The 13,677-nt window shown below is 41.3% G+C and overlaps 1 protein-coding gene across 1 annotated transcript in view; it reads left to right on the top strand.

Moving 5' to 3' along the window:
* LOC122561952 (growth factor receptor-bound protein 2) overlaps positions 1–9,079 on the top strand; it is a 134,249-nt gene extending 125,170 nt beyond the window's left edge. Inside the window, exons 3-5 of the mRNA XM_043714281.1 lie at positions 295–417; positions 2,664–2,832; positions 4,640–9,079. Coding sequence (XP_043570216.1) covers positions 295–417; positions 2,664–2,832; positions 4,640–4,825 — 478 coding nt within the window. The 3' untranslated portion in view covers positions 4,826–9,079. The remainder of the gene's footprint in view (positions 1–294; positions 418–2,663; positions 2,833–4,639) is intronic.
* Positions 9,080–13,677: the final 4,598 nt, after the last annotated feature.

The following is a 13,677-nucleotide window of genomic DNA, read 5'->3' as shown; positions in this document are numbered from 1 at the left end:
ACGAAGAACATGGCGTAATCTTTCAGCTCCTGGGAAGTACTGAACAACGAAGGGTACCCTGTCAGTTGCAGCACGTGTCTGTCTCCTGAGGAGGTCATTACGGTTCCTTGCTGTGGCACGTTGGAACTGGCGGTCGATGAGTTGAGCATTGTACCCCGTTCTTGTGAGGGCATCCTTGAGTACTTCCAGAGTTAATGATAGTTAAAGTTAGTGATAGTTAAAGGTGAGATGTGTGTAGTACTTCCACCTGCCACTTTTAATGGACTCAAGTGACTTCCTTTTTTTTTTTGACAGGTGGTTTTTTGGGAAAATCTCCAGAGCAAAGGCAGAGGAGCTTCTCAGCAAGCAGAGGCACGATGGGGCTTTCCTCATACGGGAAAGTGAAAGTGCCCCTGGAGACTTCTCTCTCTCAGTTAAGTGAGTATTAGTAGGCAGAGACGATCCGAAAAGAGAAGTTCCCATTTGTTCCTCACTTCTACAGCTTCACTCACACCCCTACCTCAGGAGTACTCATCAGGACTTCTTTAAAGAACTTGAACAATAAAAGCAGATGTAGGCCATTCAATCTCTTGAGTTGCTTCACCATTAAATATGACCCTGTTAGATCATCTACCTTCTTGGCACTTTGTTGATTCCCTCAATGTCTAGAATCCCTACAGTGCAGAAAGAGTCATTCCATCGAGTCTCCAACCATCCGAAGAGCATCCTCCAAAACTCAGCTCCCTACTCTATCCCTGTAAACCCGTCTCCCGTGGTTAATCTGCTTAACCTGTGCATTCCTGGACACTATGGGGCAATTCAGCATGGCCAGTCCAGCTAACTTGTACATCTTTGGACTGGAGCACCGGCAGAAACCCACACAGATACGGGGAGAGCGTATAAACTCCACAGTCACCGAAGTGTGGAATCAAACCCAGATTCCTGGCATTATGAGGCATCAGTGCTAACCACTGAACCACCATGCCACTTTCATTAAGCATCTGTAAGAGTCTACAGTAGAGGATCCTCAAAGATGCACAAGCATCTCAAAGTGGCTGATCCCTTATTCTAAGACATTTTCATTAATTCATAGAATGCTGGCGTTACTAGCTGGGCCAGCATTTATTACCCATCTTTGAACTGCTGCAGCTCATGTGCTATGTAGGTACACCCACAATGCTGTTTGGGAGGTACAGGTTATTCTACTATAACACGTGTTTCATCAGGGTGAATTGGCTATAACGTGATCGACGAATTGTGGATATTATTTTGATAACTTGAACTTTCAACTAGCCAAGTATAGCGATTTTCTACAGCGTGATTTTCTATAGCGAGAAGATGCAAAAGAAGATGATTGTCATATTACAACACTATGACCTGTAATTGCAGCATTTTAACCCCCACTGTTGCTAATCTCTCAAAGTAATTCTACATATTCCAGTGAGGTAATTCTTTCAGTGTTAATCTCTTTAAGGGCTGCCCTCATTCTAACTGCTTATTACTCAAAAGGGTGACAGTGGATTGATCCATTTTCAGTAGGGGTGGGCTCATATATAGGCTCACCCTCCCCTCCCCACTGAATGGTGCACTCCTGTTAATTTAGATGTCTGAACTTAACAGATGCAACATTTTCAGCTCATCCTGCTTGATGTGAGACAACTAATAACAACTTAAGAGAAGTGAAGTCTCCTTGTGCACTGCTCCTGAGTATAATCCTCAAGCTCACAATCCTCCATTCTCAGATGGTTAACAGATCCTTTACCTTCTGGATCCTTCATAAAAGGATATTCCTATTAGCAAGCAACTGAAATCCCTGAGGCTCCTATAACACAGGCACCAATTTAAGCCAATTGGCAAGAAATGTACAATGGATTAAATGACCTGAATTTGTGTTGTAATATTTCATGTTCAGGGACCAAGAGTTTTACTCATTTGATGTATATATAAAGATAACCTGGCATTGCCTTTTGTTTCATTTTAATAAGCTCAAGATATCTCTTCCCAACCAAATTATTCTCCTTACACATACCACCGCCTCCTCTACACCCTGTCCCCCAAACCCAGTATAAAGGACTGAATCATTGTACAGTGGTCTGTGGCTAAAGTTGAATAAACCCCTTGCAACATCACTTTGACAGCCTGGATGGGACTCCAAGCTGACCATATGCATCCAGAGAGCATTTAACCTGTCACCTTTGCAGATTATGGGACTGAACTGTAGCTAACTATTCCTCCAACACTCCACTGGCAGCTACTGGAACTACGTGGTCTCTTAAATTGGAATTGAAAATGTTTGCAGATCTTTTCTTAGAGCTAAAAGCCCTAATAATTCTGTAGGTCGATTGACAAAGCATTCAAAATGGAATATCAGTGAAGGGCTATCTTGGACCTTGCGCAGCTCAGCTTAAGAGCTGTGGTTGAGCACAATTGGCCAGGGTTGAGCGAACCCAACATCTCCTAAAAGCTGGCATGACTATGGATCAGATGGTAAATGTAATTCCCCTCCCACCATCCCCCATTGTAAAATAACCCAAACCAGTCCATCTAGGTGTACAGCTCACAGAAGCCTGTGCCTTTGAATGAAGAAACACATGAGACATGTTAGAGTGCCTGGGTGTAGTTTGAATTGTAATATTTCTAGACCTTTTTAAAAACAATAATTCTCCTTTGTCTGCCCCTTACAGGTTTGGGAATGATGTGCAGCATTTTAAAGTACTACGCGATGGTGCCGGGAAGTACTTCCTGTGGGTAGTGAAGTTTAACTCTCTGAATGAACTTGTGGACTATCACAGATCTACATCTGTGTCACGGAACCAACAGATTTTCCTGCGTGACATTGAGCAGGTTCCACAGGTGAGGAGGAAGCGATTGGAAAGGTGGGCAGAAGAGCAAATGTTAAAGAACAGGTTCATGATGCAGCTGCCTGGCTCTTGCTGCAGTTTTCAGAGTTTGTGTTTTTGCAGAATGTTTCCAGTTCAGAGGTTGGAATACCCTGCAAATTAGGAATGAGTTGCTGAAGTTCCCACACTTTATCATCAATTCCATTTTGCCCCATCCCAGCCCCCTGCAATTTGTCAATCTTGTTTAGCTGCTGATGAAGGTACAGTTTCTCCTGAAACCCAGTTGAGACCAGCTCCTGGGGGGTCACACTTTTCCTAGTGTTGAGCAATTATTCAGTTGAAAAGTTGAAAGCAGAGAACAAAAAAAATGTTAAAACTGCAGATGCTGGAACGGTGAAACAAAAACAGAAATTGCTGGAGAAACCCAGGAAGTCTGTGGAGGGAAAGCAGAGTCAACATTTCAGGTCCAGTAACTGAAGAAGTGCTGTTGGACCCAAAACATTGATTCTTGCTTTGAAAACAGAAGTTGAAAGTGGAGGAGGGATTGAGAACACAGCTCTGGTGAAGTAATGAGCTGCACAGCTCTCTAAGTCTGCTCACAAACAATGGCCACAACAATTGTTGCTTCCTAGCAACAAGGCTGATTCCAGCCATAAAGGATTATTCATCCCTCAAATACTATACTAGCAGTTCATGGTGTCATACAGAAGAGGCTCTTCAACCCATCAAGCTGTGTACAAAAGCTACACTAAATCTGTCAGTGTGAAGTGGGATCTCCCGGTTTTAGTGTCAGCATGTATTGGTCAATGGACGTTGCGGCGCGTGGGGGTTGGGGTTGGTGGGGGGGAGCTATGTATACTCGTTTACAAGCTAAAGTTCTTTCTGTGGTTGAAACCAGGAATTTCCACTGGAGTTTAGGACACCTCCAATGTCGAGAGAAACTTTGTTGGCGTTACTTCAAAGTTCTCATTCTTGTGTTCAAATCTATATCTCTCACTATATGTGTTCCACCTTTTGAGGTGTCTGTAGTCTTCCAGTATTGGTCTGTTGAGATCTCCTCCATTTTAATCACTCCGCTATTGGTGACCAAGTATTCAGCTATCTGGACCACAAACTTGGAAGTTTCCCCTCTAAATTTAATTATGTCTTTCTCTTTCCCACTCTCCAATGCTTTTGTTGTCTCTATCTGGCTTAAAATTCAATCAGTCGCAAAGCAAGTGCTTATGTCTGCTGATGCCTCAGTCTGGCATGCAATGGGGTTTGGGTGAGTTTGATCTAGTTCTAACCACAGTGTTAAAGGGTCCCTACTGGGAAATGGAAAATGTCACACTAGCATAATAGGAATGTGCTTCAGAATTTGGGGCTAATCTATCTCTCCTGGGAGTGTTTATTAGGGACAGTGTCTAGGGTGCTTGAATTCATATCTGTGCTGTTCATGTCCTGGGAATGAATGATGGAAACAGTGTAAAGTGATGCATCTAAGCACTAACCAACTAAAACCACCTCACTTCAACCAAATGTAAACCTGATCCATTCAAAAAATTAAAAATCGCGTAACACCAGGTTATACTCCAACAGGTTTATTTGGAAGTACTAGTTTGAAGTCTTTACAGGAATGTGGTCCCCACACGGGGTCTTAATTGAACAGGGATTTGCCTCTTGAGTGTTGTTGTAGCTGCAGCCCATAAAAAGCAAGGAACCCTAAATTTCAGGGTTCAGTGGGTTCCCACACAGCATTTGGGAGATGGCAATGTAGGCTGAGGCATCCTGCCTATCTGTTTAATTTCATCTTTGCTCTTCCTCTCCTCACCCTCGAACAGCAACCCACATACGTGCAGGCACTCTTCGATTTTGACCCTCAGGAGGAAGGTGAACTCGGATTCCGTCGCGGTGACTTCATCCAGGTTCTTGACAACTCTGACCCCAACTGGTGGAAGGGCAGTTGCCACGGGCAGTCGGGAATGTTCCCTCGTAATTATGTTACCCCAGTCAACAGAAACATCTGATGGACAGCAATGCTGATAGCTGAGAGCAGTCGCAGCTCCTCCGTGAACTCCGCAGTCTGTACGGAACTTCAAACTAGAGCCAAAATCAATTCTGTGGGAGGGGGAACAGAAACTCTGAGTGGTTTCACCCCTCAGTTTCTGCAGCTGCTTCTCCCGCCCACCGAACCCCCTCCCTCTCTCCTCTCTCTCCTTTGTCAGTCACTGCATGGGTTATAAATTCCATTACTCTAATCCTGTTGTAGAATTTCAATGTTTTTTTTCTCTATGCAAATATTGAATAATCTTATCAGAGATGTAACACAGACCAGAGGTTTATAACAATCCTCACCTTCGGTCTTTTTAAAAGGAAAAAAGAATAATTCTTGGCCTTGTGCGTTCCAGACACACAATTCCTGCTTTATTTTCTCCTCTTGTTTTTGTACAAATTATATTAATTTAGCTTGTCCTTTGAAATAAACCTAAAGTTTCCTTTAGCAGCTTTAGGAGTCATGTATAAATTGTCAAGATGACTTATAATTTTAAGAAATGACTTGAGGGCTTTTATAGGCAGCATGTTCTAGGAGCTTTTACAGGAGGTTGGGCTTCTCATGGTCTTAAAGGTGTGTGGCTGTGCACTTTCTGAATTCTATCATAGTGCCTTTGATTTTGTTTTTTTGTTTAATGTATCAACACAGACTCTGCTTGAGCTGCAAGCAGTGGCTAGTTTAGAGATTATGCTGAGGAGTCACTGGTCTTCTATCCCAGACGTGGGTGGTGGATTTGAATATGAGATTATACGAGAATCGAGAGTTTTTTTGTGTGTGTTCTCATTCACTGCAAAGCACCCTCCTGTCCCCTTCATTTTCACTGCAAGTTGGGGCTCTGATTGAGTGACGCAGCATCTCCTATCGATAAACTGTGTTGCATTTAACAATCGTGGATGTGCTAATGTTTCAGACCCTTGGTACCACTGGAAGGGATTCTATAACTGCACATTGAAGGTGGCAGGTCAGGCCACAATGGGGATGATTCCTCAGCTTCCTGTGGTCACATTCGCTCTACTGAGACACTGGGTCAAATATTTATTTCTTCACATCAGTCGCATTCCAAATTGTTTTTACAACATTTGACCTGGCTCATTCCACCAGCCAGGTTTGTATTAATATAAAACAGCAGTGGTTCTGTTGCGTTACTGAAGAGAGAGCACAGTTTCTTCCCACACACCCTGGACAATAGGAGTTTGATTTTTATTTTGAATGGAACACATTTTATGGCAACATAATTGAAAAATGCTAATTCTTTTGAACTTTTTCAAAGCTGTCCTGCTGCTTTTACTAAACTTGCTTTTCTTGTTTCAATTGAGCATTGTAATAACTAGTCTGTTTATTGGGCAATATTGATTCAAATGAAAGAGAGCATGTGACTGTTCAACTGATCACTGTGATTAGTTGAAACTGAACCAAGATGACAAATTATCACTCTTTAGGACTGGTCAGTTGCCATAATTCCATGGATACAATGTCATTTCTGACCGTTTGCACTTGGTGAGCCCAGCCAGTTTGGCTTGCCAAGACAGCAATGATTTTTGAGCCTTGTGTTTTGAGATGTTGGATGTTCTTAGTTGTGTACGCAACACTTCCTGCTCTCTGTCATATGGTGCTCAAGCATAGTGACACTAAGTTGTATGTCAGAGACCACCCGTTGTCTAATTCTAGCAGGGGAATATCTTGCTCTGGTGAGGTGGAGGTGAAGGACAGGCCAAATGGACACAGTCATCCTTCATAAGGAAACCTGTCTCAGCTGACTGCATCAGTGTTGCTGATGGAATCTTTATATAGAGTTGGGAGGGGTTACAAGTATAGTACTTTTAACACAGAAGTGTAAGAAATGTAGATAAAAATAAATTGTGTGTTTAGGATCAATGGATGCCAGAATATACCAGCCCAGGGATAGAGAAATGTTCAGAGGGCTCTCAGAATACAAGTCTAGGGCTGCTGCTGTCAACGATAAATAATTGGTAAGGTAGAGGTGCAGAGTATTACTGTGGCTTTTGATCATATCCAGTCGTTATTGCTAATGGCACAAACAGTGTCCACACAATGAGGATTAGGATCTGAATGTCTCCAATCAGCAATTGAGAAGGCCAGAAATGAAGACCAATCCTTCAGAATCTTTCACAAATGGTTGAGGAACAGAAGTTCCCAGATCAAAGTGTGCAAGAGAATTTGAATAAAGGCAACATTTGGAAGGGGAGACGTTGGTAGTAATCATGCAGACAACAAATTCCTGGATATGCATAGAGACAAGCCCCAATGCAGGATGGATGGGAACTAAAGCCAACCTCCAGTCCATTTGTTCTGCTACATTATTACTGGGGTTCCTGTGTGGTTAACTATGGACTCTTTCACACCACCCCATTCCATCTCCCATAGCATGCCTATAAGTAATGTACATTGACAGGAAAATATGTCATGAAATACCATTTGTTTTGTTTATTGCGGTTCAATTTCTATTCAGTGCTGCTGATGTGCCCAGCTAGAAGCACCATGAATGTGCTAAGTACATGGGCAATGTGACATTGGTTCAGTACTAGTACAATCCAGTCTCTTGTGTGTTCTTATAATTGGTTGGCATATTCCTTATTCCTACAGGGAAGTCAGCATTATGAACTGCACTGATTTATCGACAGTTTGATAATGACTTATATCATTCAGGGAATACGAAATAGACATGGTACAATATCGTACAGAGTTCTCAAGCGTAACGTCTGGAAACACATAACTGGCACTGATTTTATTCGATGAGTCACCTTATCTGTGAGTGGAGACCAGAACTGCTGGTCTTGTCCTGGGTAATGGACTGCATGTGTTGAGTTATACTGAATCTGGCTAATATCAAAACAGCTCTATGTTTGATCCATGGGTCAAGTCTGTTATTCTGTCCTTTCACTTCTGGGAGTTGGCTTCAGATTTAGTCTGAATTGATGCATTGTAAAGGTGTAATGTTTCAACAGACTTTGGGTAATATGACTGAATGCAGAAAACTATTTGTAAACTGGCACACATTCGTATTGTCACAGGATTATGCCTGCTGTGGAAATGTGATGTACCTGAGCACCGCCTCCATTGTGGCGATCTGAGAGAGACTTGCAAGTGTTTTGTTTCCTAGTTTGCAAGTTTTAAACATGTTCCAACAAACATTCTGCAAAATAATCGATCCCAGAATCAGATGTATCCTTTTAATGCAGCTATTGCTAATATACATAGTTCTCTTATATGAATATTTAATTTTTTTGCTGCATATTGGGTGTGTAACAGAACATCCAACACTCTGGGCTACATCAGCATATTCTGGTACAAATATCCTATGGGGGAGCGAAATTGCCCATCAGTTGTGTAAGGCACTTTGTGTGATTTTAACTTCCCTTCAAATTTCTTCAATGATTACCAGCAAATAGGCTGTATTCCCCAGTGTTAAACAGTGACAGAGCTGACTCACCAGTGCTTATACCCATGTTATAATATCATACCTGCATGCACCAGTACTGAACCCAGTGTTACATAATGTCAGAACTGCACTATCACAACTGTACCTGGTGTTATACAGTGAAAGATGTGCATGCACCGGTACTGTTCCCTAAGATCAGTGATTTTAACCACATTTGTTAAGATGCTCTAATTTTACTGCTAGCTGTTTTCAAAGTTTGTATAGTGGTCAACACTTCATGGCACCATAACCACATAGAAATGCTAGTGAAGAACAATACACACACTTGACAGTTTATGGCAGTGAGTTTGCAAAGTGCACACGGAAGAAGTGTCATATACTTGTACCTGGTCCTGCCCACTTGTCTTTGAGTTCAGATCAAGTTCAGATGTCGACAGTACTGGGTGCCCAGGACATTTGACTGTTATGTAGTTTGTTCTGAAATGGTATATTGGTTCCTGGAGTCCATTTCTGTTGTTGAAATTTAATTTCCTTAGGTTTATTTTCTGCCTTATGCTGCGAAAATGCAAAGAAATGATGAAGTGAGTGATTTTAGCTTTCCTCTGGACACTGTCACCTGAACTATTGGACTGTGCAAAAGAGTATTCAGCACCTGGACCATTTGATTGTTTACTTTTTGGAATTGGTATATATCATAAGCCTTGCAGACATTTCATGTATATATTAAAAATCAATGTTAAATGGAAAGGCCTGTGTACTTATCCCTTGATTCTCAATGCATTTGGTAGATAGAAATTAACTGTGAATAATAAAATGCTGTGTATTCTTCATGAAGCAATTTGACTTTCTTTCATTGGTGTGTCCTCATTTTGTGACCCCCTCCCTTCCTTCCCTCCATTAGTAGCACACAAAGACAGCAGTATGTACCATGCTTCAACACACTATGCAGTAACTCGCCAAAGTTACTTAAGCAGCACCTTCCAATGTTGCATTTAAAAGGACAAGCAGAACAGGTACATGGGAATACCACCTTCAGGTTCCCCTCCAAACCACTCACCACCCTACCTTGGAAATAGATCACTGTTCCTGAGTGTTTTTGGATTCAAGTCCTGACAGTCCCTTCCTCACAACATTGTTGGATAATTATACTGGAGTCACTAGTGGTTGAAGAAGGCAGCTCTCCACCACTCTGAGGTAAGTGGGGATGGACTGTAAATACATGCCAAGCCAATGGCACCAAAAATGAATGACATAGGTTGGTGTCTCCATCTGTCTACACTGTGCCTGTAGTGTGGAAATCATTAATCAAACTCTGCTGAACTCCATTATGATGCATTTCAACCATAGCCTATGAAGTGAATGTTGATTTGAACAATGATATAATTTAAGAGAAAGGTTTGTTTTATTTTCAGTGAATGCGCCACTTCATTGAACTCCACCTGCCATTCCAATCTGGATAAATGGAAGGTGTTGCATTTTTGTACAACAGATAAGGCTAGGGCTCATGTAATTAATGGTAGGGCCTTGGGTGGTGTTGTAGAACAGAGGGACCTAGAGGTGCAGCTACATAAGTCTTTGAAGCTTGCATTACATATAGACAGGCAGGTATTTGACACACTTGCCTTCATTTCTCAGTCCTTTGAGTATAGGAGTTGGGAAGTCTTGTTGAGTTTGTTCAGGACTTTGATGAAGCCTACTGGAATACCATATTTAGTTTTGGTTGCCAAGTTAAATGAAGGATATTATTAAACTGGAGGGGGTTGAGAAGAGATTTACAGGAATGTTGTCAGCAATGAAAGGTTTGAGTTATAAAGAAAGACTGGATAGGCTGGGACCTTTTTCACTGTAGCGTAGGAGGTTGAGAGGCAACCTTACGGAAGTTTGTAAGATAATGAGTATAGACCAAGTTAATGGTGGTAGTCTTTTCCCTAGGATGGGGGTTTCAAGACTGGCGGGCATATGTTTAAGGTGAGAGGAGAAAGATTTAAAACTGATTAATTTTTTTCCACAGAGGGTAGTTCACATATGGGATGAACTTCCTGAGGAAGTGGTGGATGTGGGTACAATTACAACCTATAAAAGACATATGGCTAAGTACATGAATAGGAAAGGTTTGGAGGGATATGGGCCAGGTGCAGGGGCTAGTTTAATTTGGGATTATATTTAGAATGGACTAGTTGGTCTGAAGGGTCTGTTTCCATGCTGTATGATTCTGTAAGGATGGAACCTCCAAATCTACCACCAACCTTACAGAAGTTTGTAAGATAATGAGTATAGACCAAGTTAATGGTGGTAGTCTTTTCCCTAGGATGGGGGTTTCAAGACTGGCGGGCATATGTTTAAGGTGAGAGGAGAAAGATTTAAAACTGATTAATTTTTTTCCACAGAGGGTAGTTCACATATGGGATGAACTTCCTGAGGAAGTGGTGGATGTGGGTACAATTACAACCTATAAAAGACATATGGCTAAGTACATGAATAGGAAAGGTTTGGAGGGATATGGGCCAGGTGCAGGGGCTAGTTTAATTTGGGATTATATTTAGAATGGACTAGTTGGTCTGAAGGGTCTGTTTCCATGCTGTATGATTCTGTAAGGATGGAACCTCCAAATCTACCACAATGTGGTCAGCCTACTAATCGGTATTCAGTCAGGATATTTCAACGTGAATGTGCAAGGTTTTACTCGAAGTGTCATTGTCAAGTGTCTGATTATTGACAATTACTGTATGCTCTCTCTCATATTGGATGTTGCACTAATAGTGTGAATCTTAAGTAGTAATTTGTTTTGTGTTTTCATGGTGTGGATGTCACAGGCAAGATCGGCATTTATTTCCCTTCCCTTGTTGCCCTTGTACTGTTGTCTTGATCAGCTGCTGTCCATGTCCACAATGCCATTGCGGAGGGAATTACAGGATTTTGACCCAGCAGTACTGCAGGAATAGTTGTATAGTTCCTGGTTAGAATGATGTGTGATTTTATAATAAATAGTCATTCATGTTAAATAAAGGAACCTGATAAGTGGTTTGGGGTAATTTGATTTGAACAGGTAGAGAAGGACTGTGAGATTTGATTGAATCTTTAACTTTTGTAGCAATCCCAAAAGTAGAGAGGCCTGAAAATCAGTTACGTTGTCAAGTTGGTAGGAATGTGTCCAAATCATTGAAATGTAGTGTGAATAGATGGGCCCAAACATTGATCCTGTGGAACTCCATGTCACCACCTTCCATTCTGAAAGCAATCCTGTCTGCTAACCAATTCCTAATCTATATCAGTATATTATGCTCAAACTCATATACTTTAAACTTACACATTTGCAAGAATGTACTTTACGTCCCTTAACAGTCTGACAGAAATAGAAAAACTGATAGGAAGTGTAGAAGTAATGGGGATAGAAGATTTGAACTTCCCAATGTCAAATGGCGGTAATCATCATGTTAAAAGTTTTTGGGCAGCGAAATTCTTAAATTGCATCCAGGGCAGCTTTTTAAACCAACACTTGGAAGGCCCTACGAGGTAATGAAGGTGGGCAAGTGGTTAAAGTATAAGTGGGGGAGCATTTTGCAGACAGCAGTCGTAACTCTTAGATTGAAAACTGTTAGGAAAAAGATGTGGCTTGGTCTGAAAGTTCTCAACTGGGATGAGATCTATTTTAGTAAGATCAAATGTCATTTAGCCACAGTGGACTGGCAGCAGATACTTTCAGGTAAATCTGTCTCAGAGCAGTTGGATGCTTTCAAGAAGGAAATTCAATAAGGACAAAGTGTGGGGTTTGATATCTTGTGAACTCTGGATATCAAGGGATAAACAGAATTAGATTTAAGAGATAGACAGAGGATTTTGGAAGGTACCAAATGTTATGGACCAGGCCAAACCCCCTCAAAACATTTCAAGAAAGTAGCCCAGACCCCACCTTTGCTAGTTGTTTTAAGCAGGTGCAAGTGGATATTCCAGGAGTGATGCAGCTGACCCAACCACTAAGTTTTAAACAAAACAGAATTTATTTGCAAGGTTATGAAATGAAACACAAACAAAAGAGAACAAAGTGTAGAATAACTTGACCTATCTGAAAATCCAATTCGTGCAACAATCCCCTTGGCAAAGAAGGTAAAATCAAACACCAGGTCTTATAGGAGAGAGAGATGGCGGAGAGATTCAGCATGGAACACCTTCCATGTAGCTATTTCTTTGATCAGCAGCCTTAAAAAAAAAACTGATTGCTTGCTCAAACCAAACCAAACAAAACCAGAGAAAAGCTGAACTGGGAGAACTGACCGCTCCCCTTTCACAGTTCAAGTGCTTTTTTAAAAACCTAAGTTTTTTAAAGTAGATACACTCGACATTTCAGAATCTGCATCTTTACAGTCTTTGTGAAAAAATGACAAGCACAACATGACCTTGTTAAAGGAGCAGCATCGTCACGAGGGTTCAAAACGAGAAATCCTAGAGGAGATCAGAATTTGCAAGAAGAAACTTAAAGATTAGGAGAGCTAAAGGGGGATACAAAAAGACACTGGCAGGTAAAATAAAAGAAAAATCCTAAATTGCTTTACAGATACATTATTGGTAAAAGGAGAACAAGGGAAAAGGTAGAGCTTGTTGAGGACAATATGGATAATTTGTGCATGGAGTCAGAGGAGTCATTTAGATAGGGTTCTAAATGAATTATTTGGATTGGTGTTGATGAGATGGTACTATTGCTTCTAGAGGTTTATTTTGGCCAGTTTTCTTTTGAAGAGAGGTTTTGAGCCATGGATGCTGAGCTGTCTCCTCCAAGTCAATGAAGTAAGCAACTTTTGAGGCCTTTTATTAAAGTTCGAACAATAACTGTATGACTGGCTCGAGTCAGGTTTCCACAGAACAAGGTTTTAGTTTAGCTTCATAGAATCCCTACAGTATGGAAACAGCCCCTCCAGCCCAACAAGTCCACACTGACCCTCCAAAGAGCAACCCAGCCCCCCTACCCTATTGCTCTACATTTGCCCCTCACCTACATATTCCAGAACACACTGGGCAATTTAGCATGGTCAATTCACCTAACCTGCATATCTTTGAATTGTGGTAGGAAACTGGAGGAAACCCACACTGACGCTGGGAGAATGTGCAAACTCCACTTTTAATAGTTGCTGTGGTTTTCGACTTGGCTGTGGAAGCTGGCTGTCTCTTTGTTTCCCAGAATTCTCTCTGTTATAACTAAAAACTTGGGTTCTCTGCCAGAGTTGCATGTGAGATCATCTTTTTTACTGACATTGTCTCTGCCAAGGGTGTGTTTATGGAATGTTACCATATCAGAACAGTTACTGATTAGTAGTTAAATAATCTATTATACTGTTAAGTTTTCCAATAGCATTAAATTTCTACCAATTCTTTGTTTCTTTTGTATTTTAACTGGGTGTAAGAATGATGTGTGCTCTATTAAAGCCGAGTAG

Source organism: Chiloscyllium plagiosum, chromosome 24 (assembly GCF_004010195.1).
Source record: "Chiloscyllium plagiosum isolate BGI_BamShark_2017 chromosome 24, ASM401019v2, whole genome shotgun sequence".
NCBI lineage: Eukaryota > Metazoa > Chordata > Chondrichthyes > Orectolobiformes > Hemiscylliidae > Chiloscyllium > Chiloscyllium plagiosum.
The sequence above is the reverse complement of the archived record's forward strand: the minus strand, read 5'-3'. Positions and strand labels throughout refer to the sequence as shown.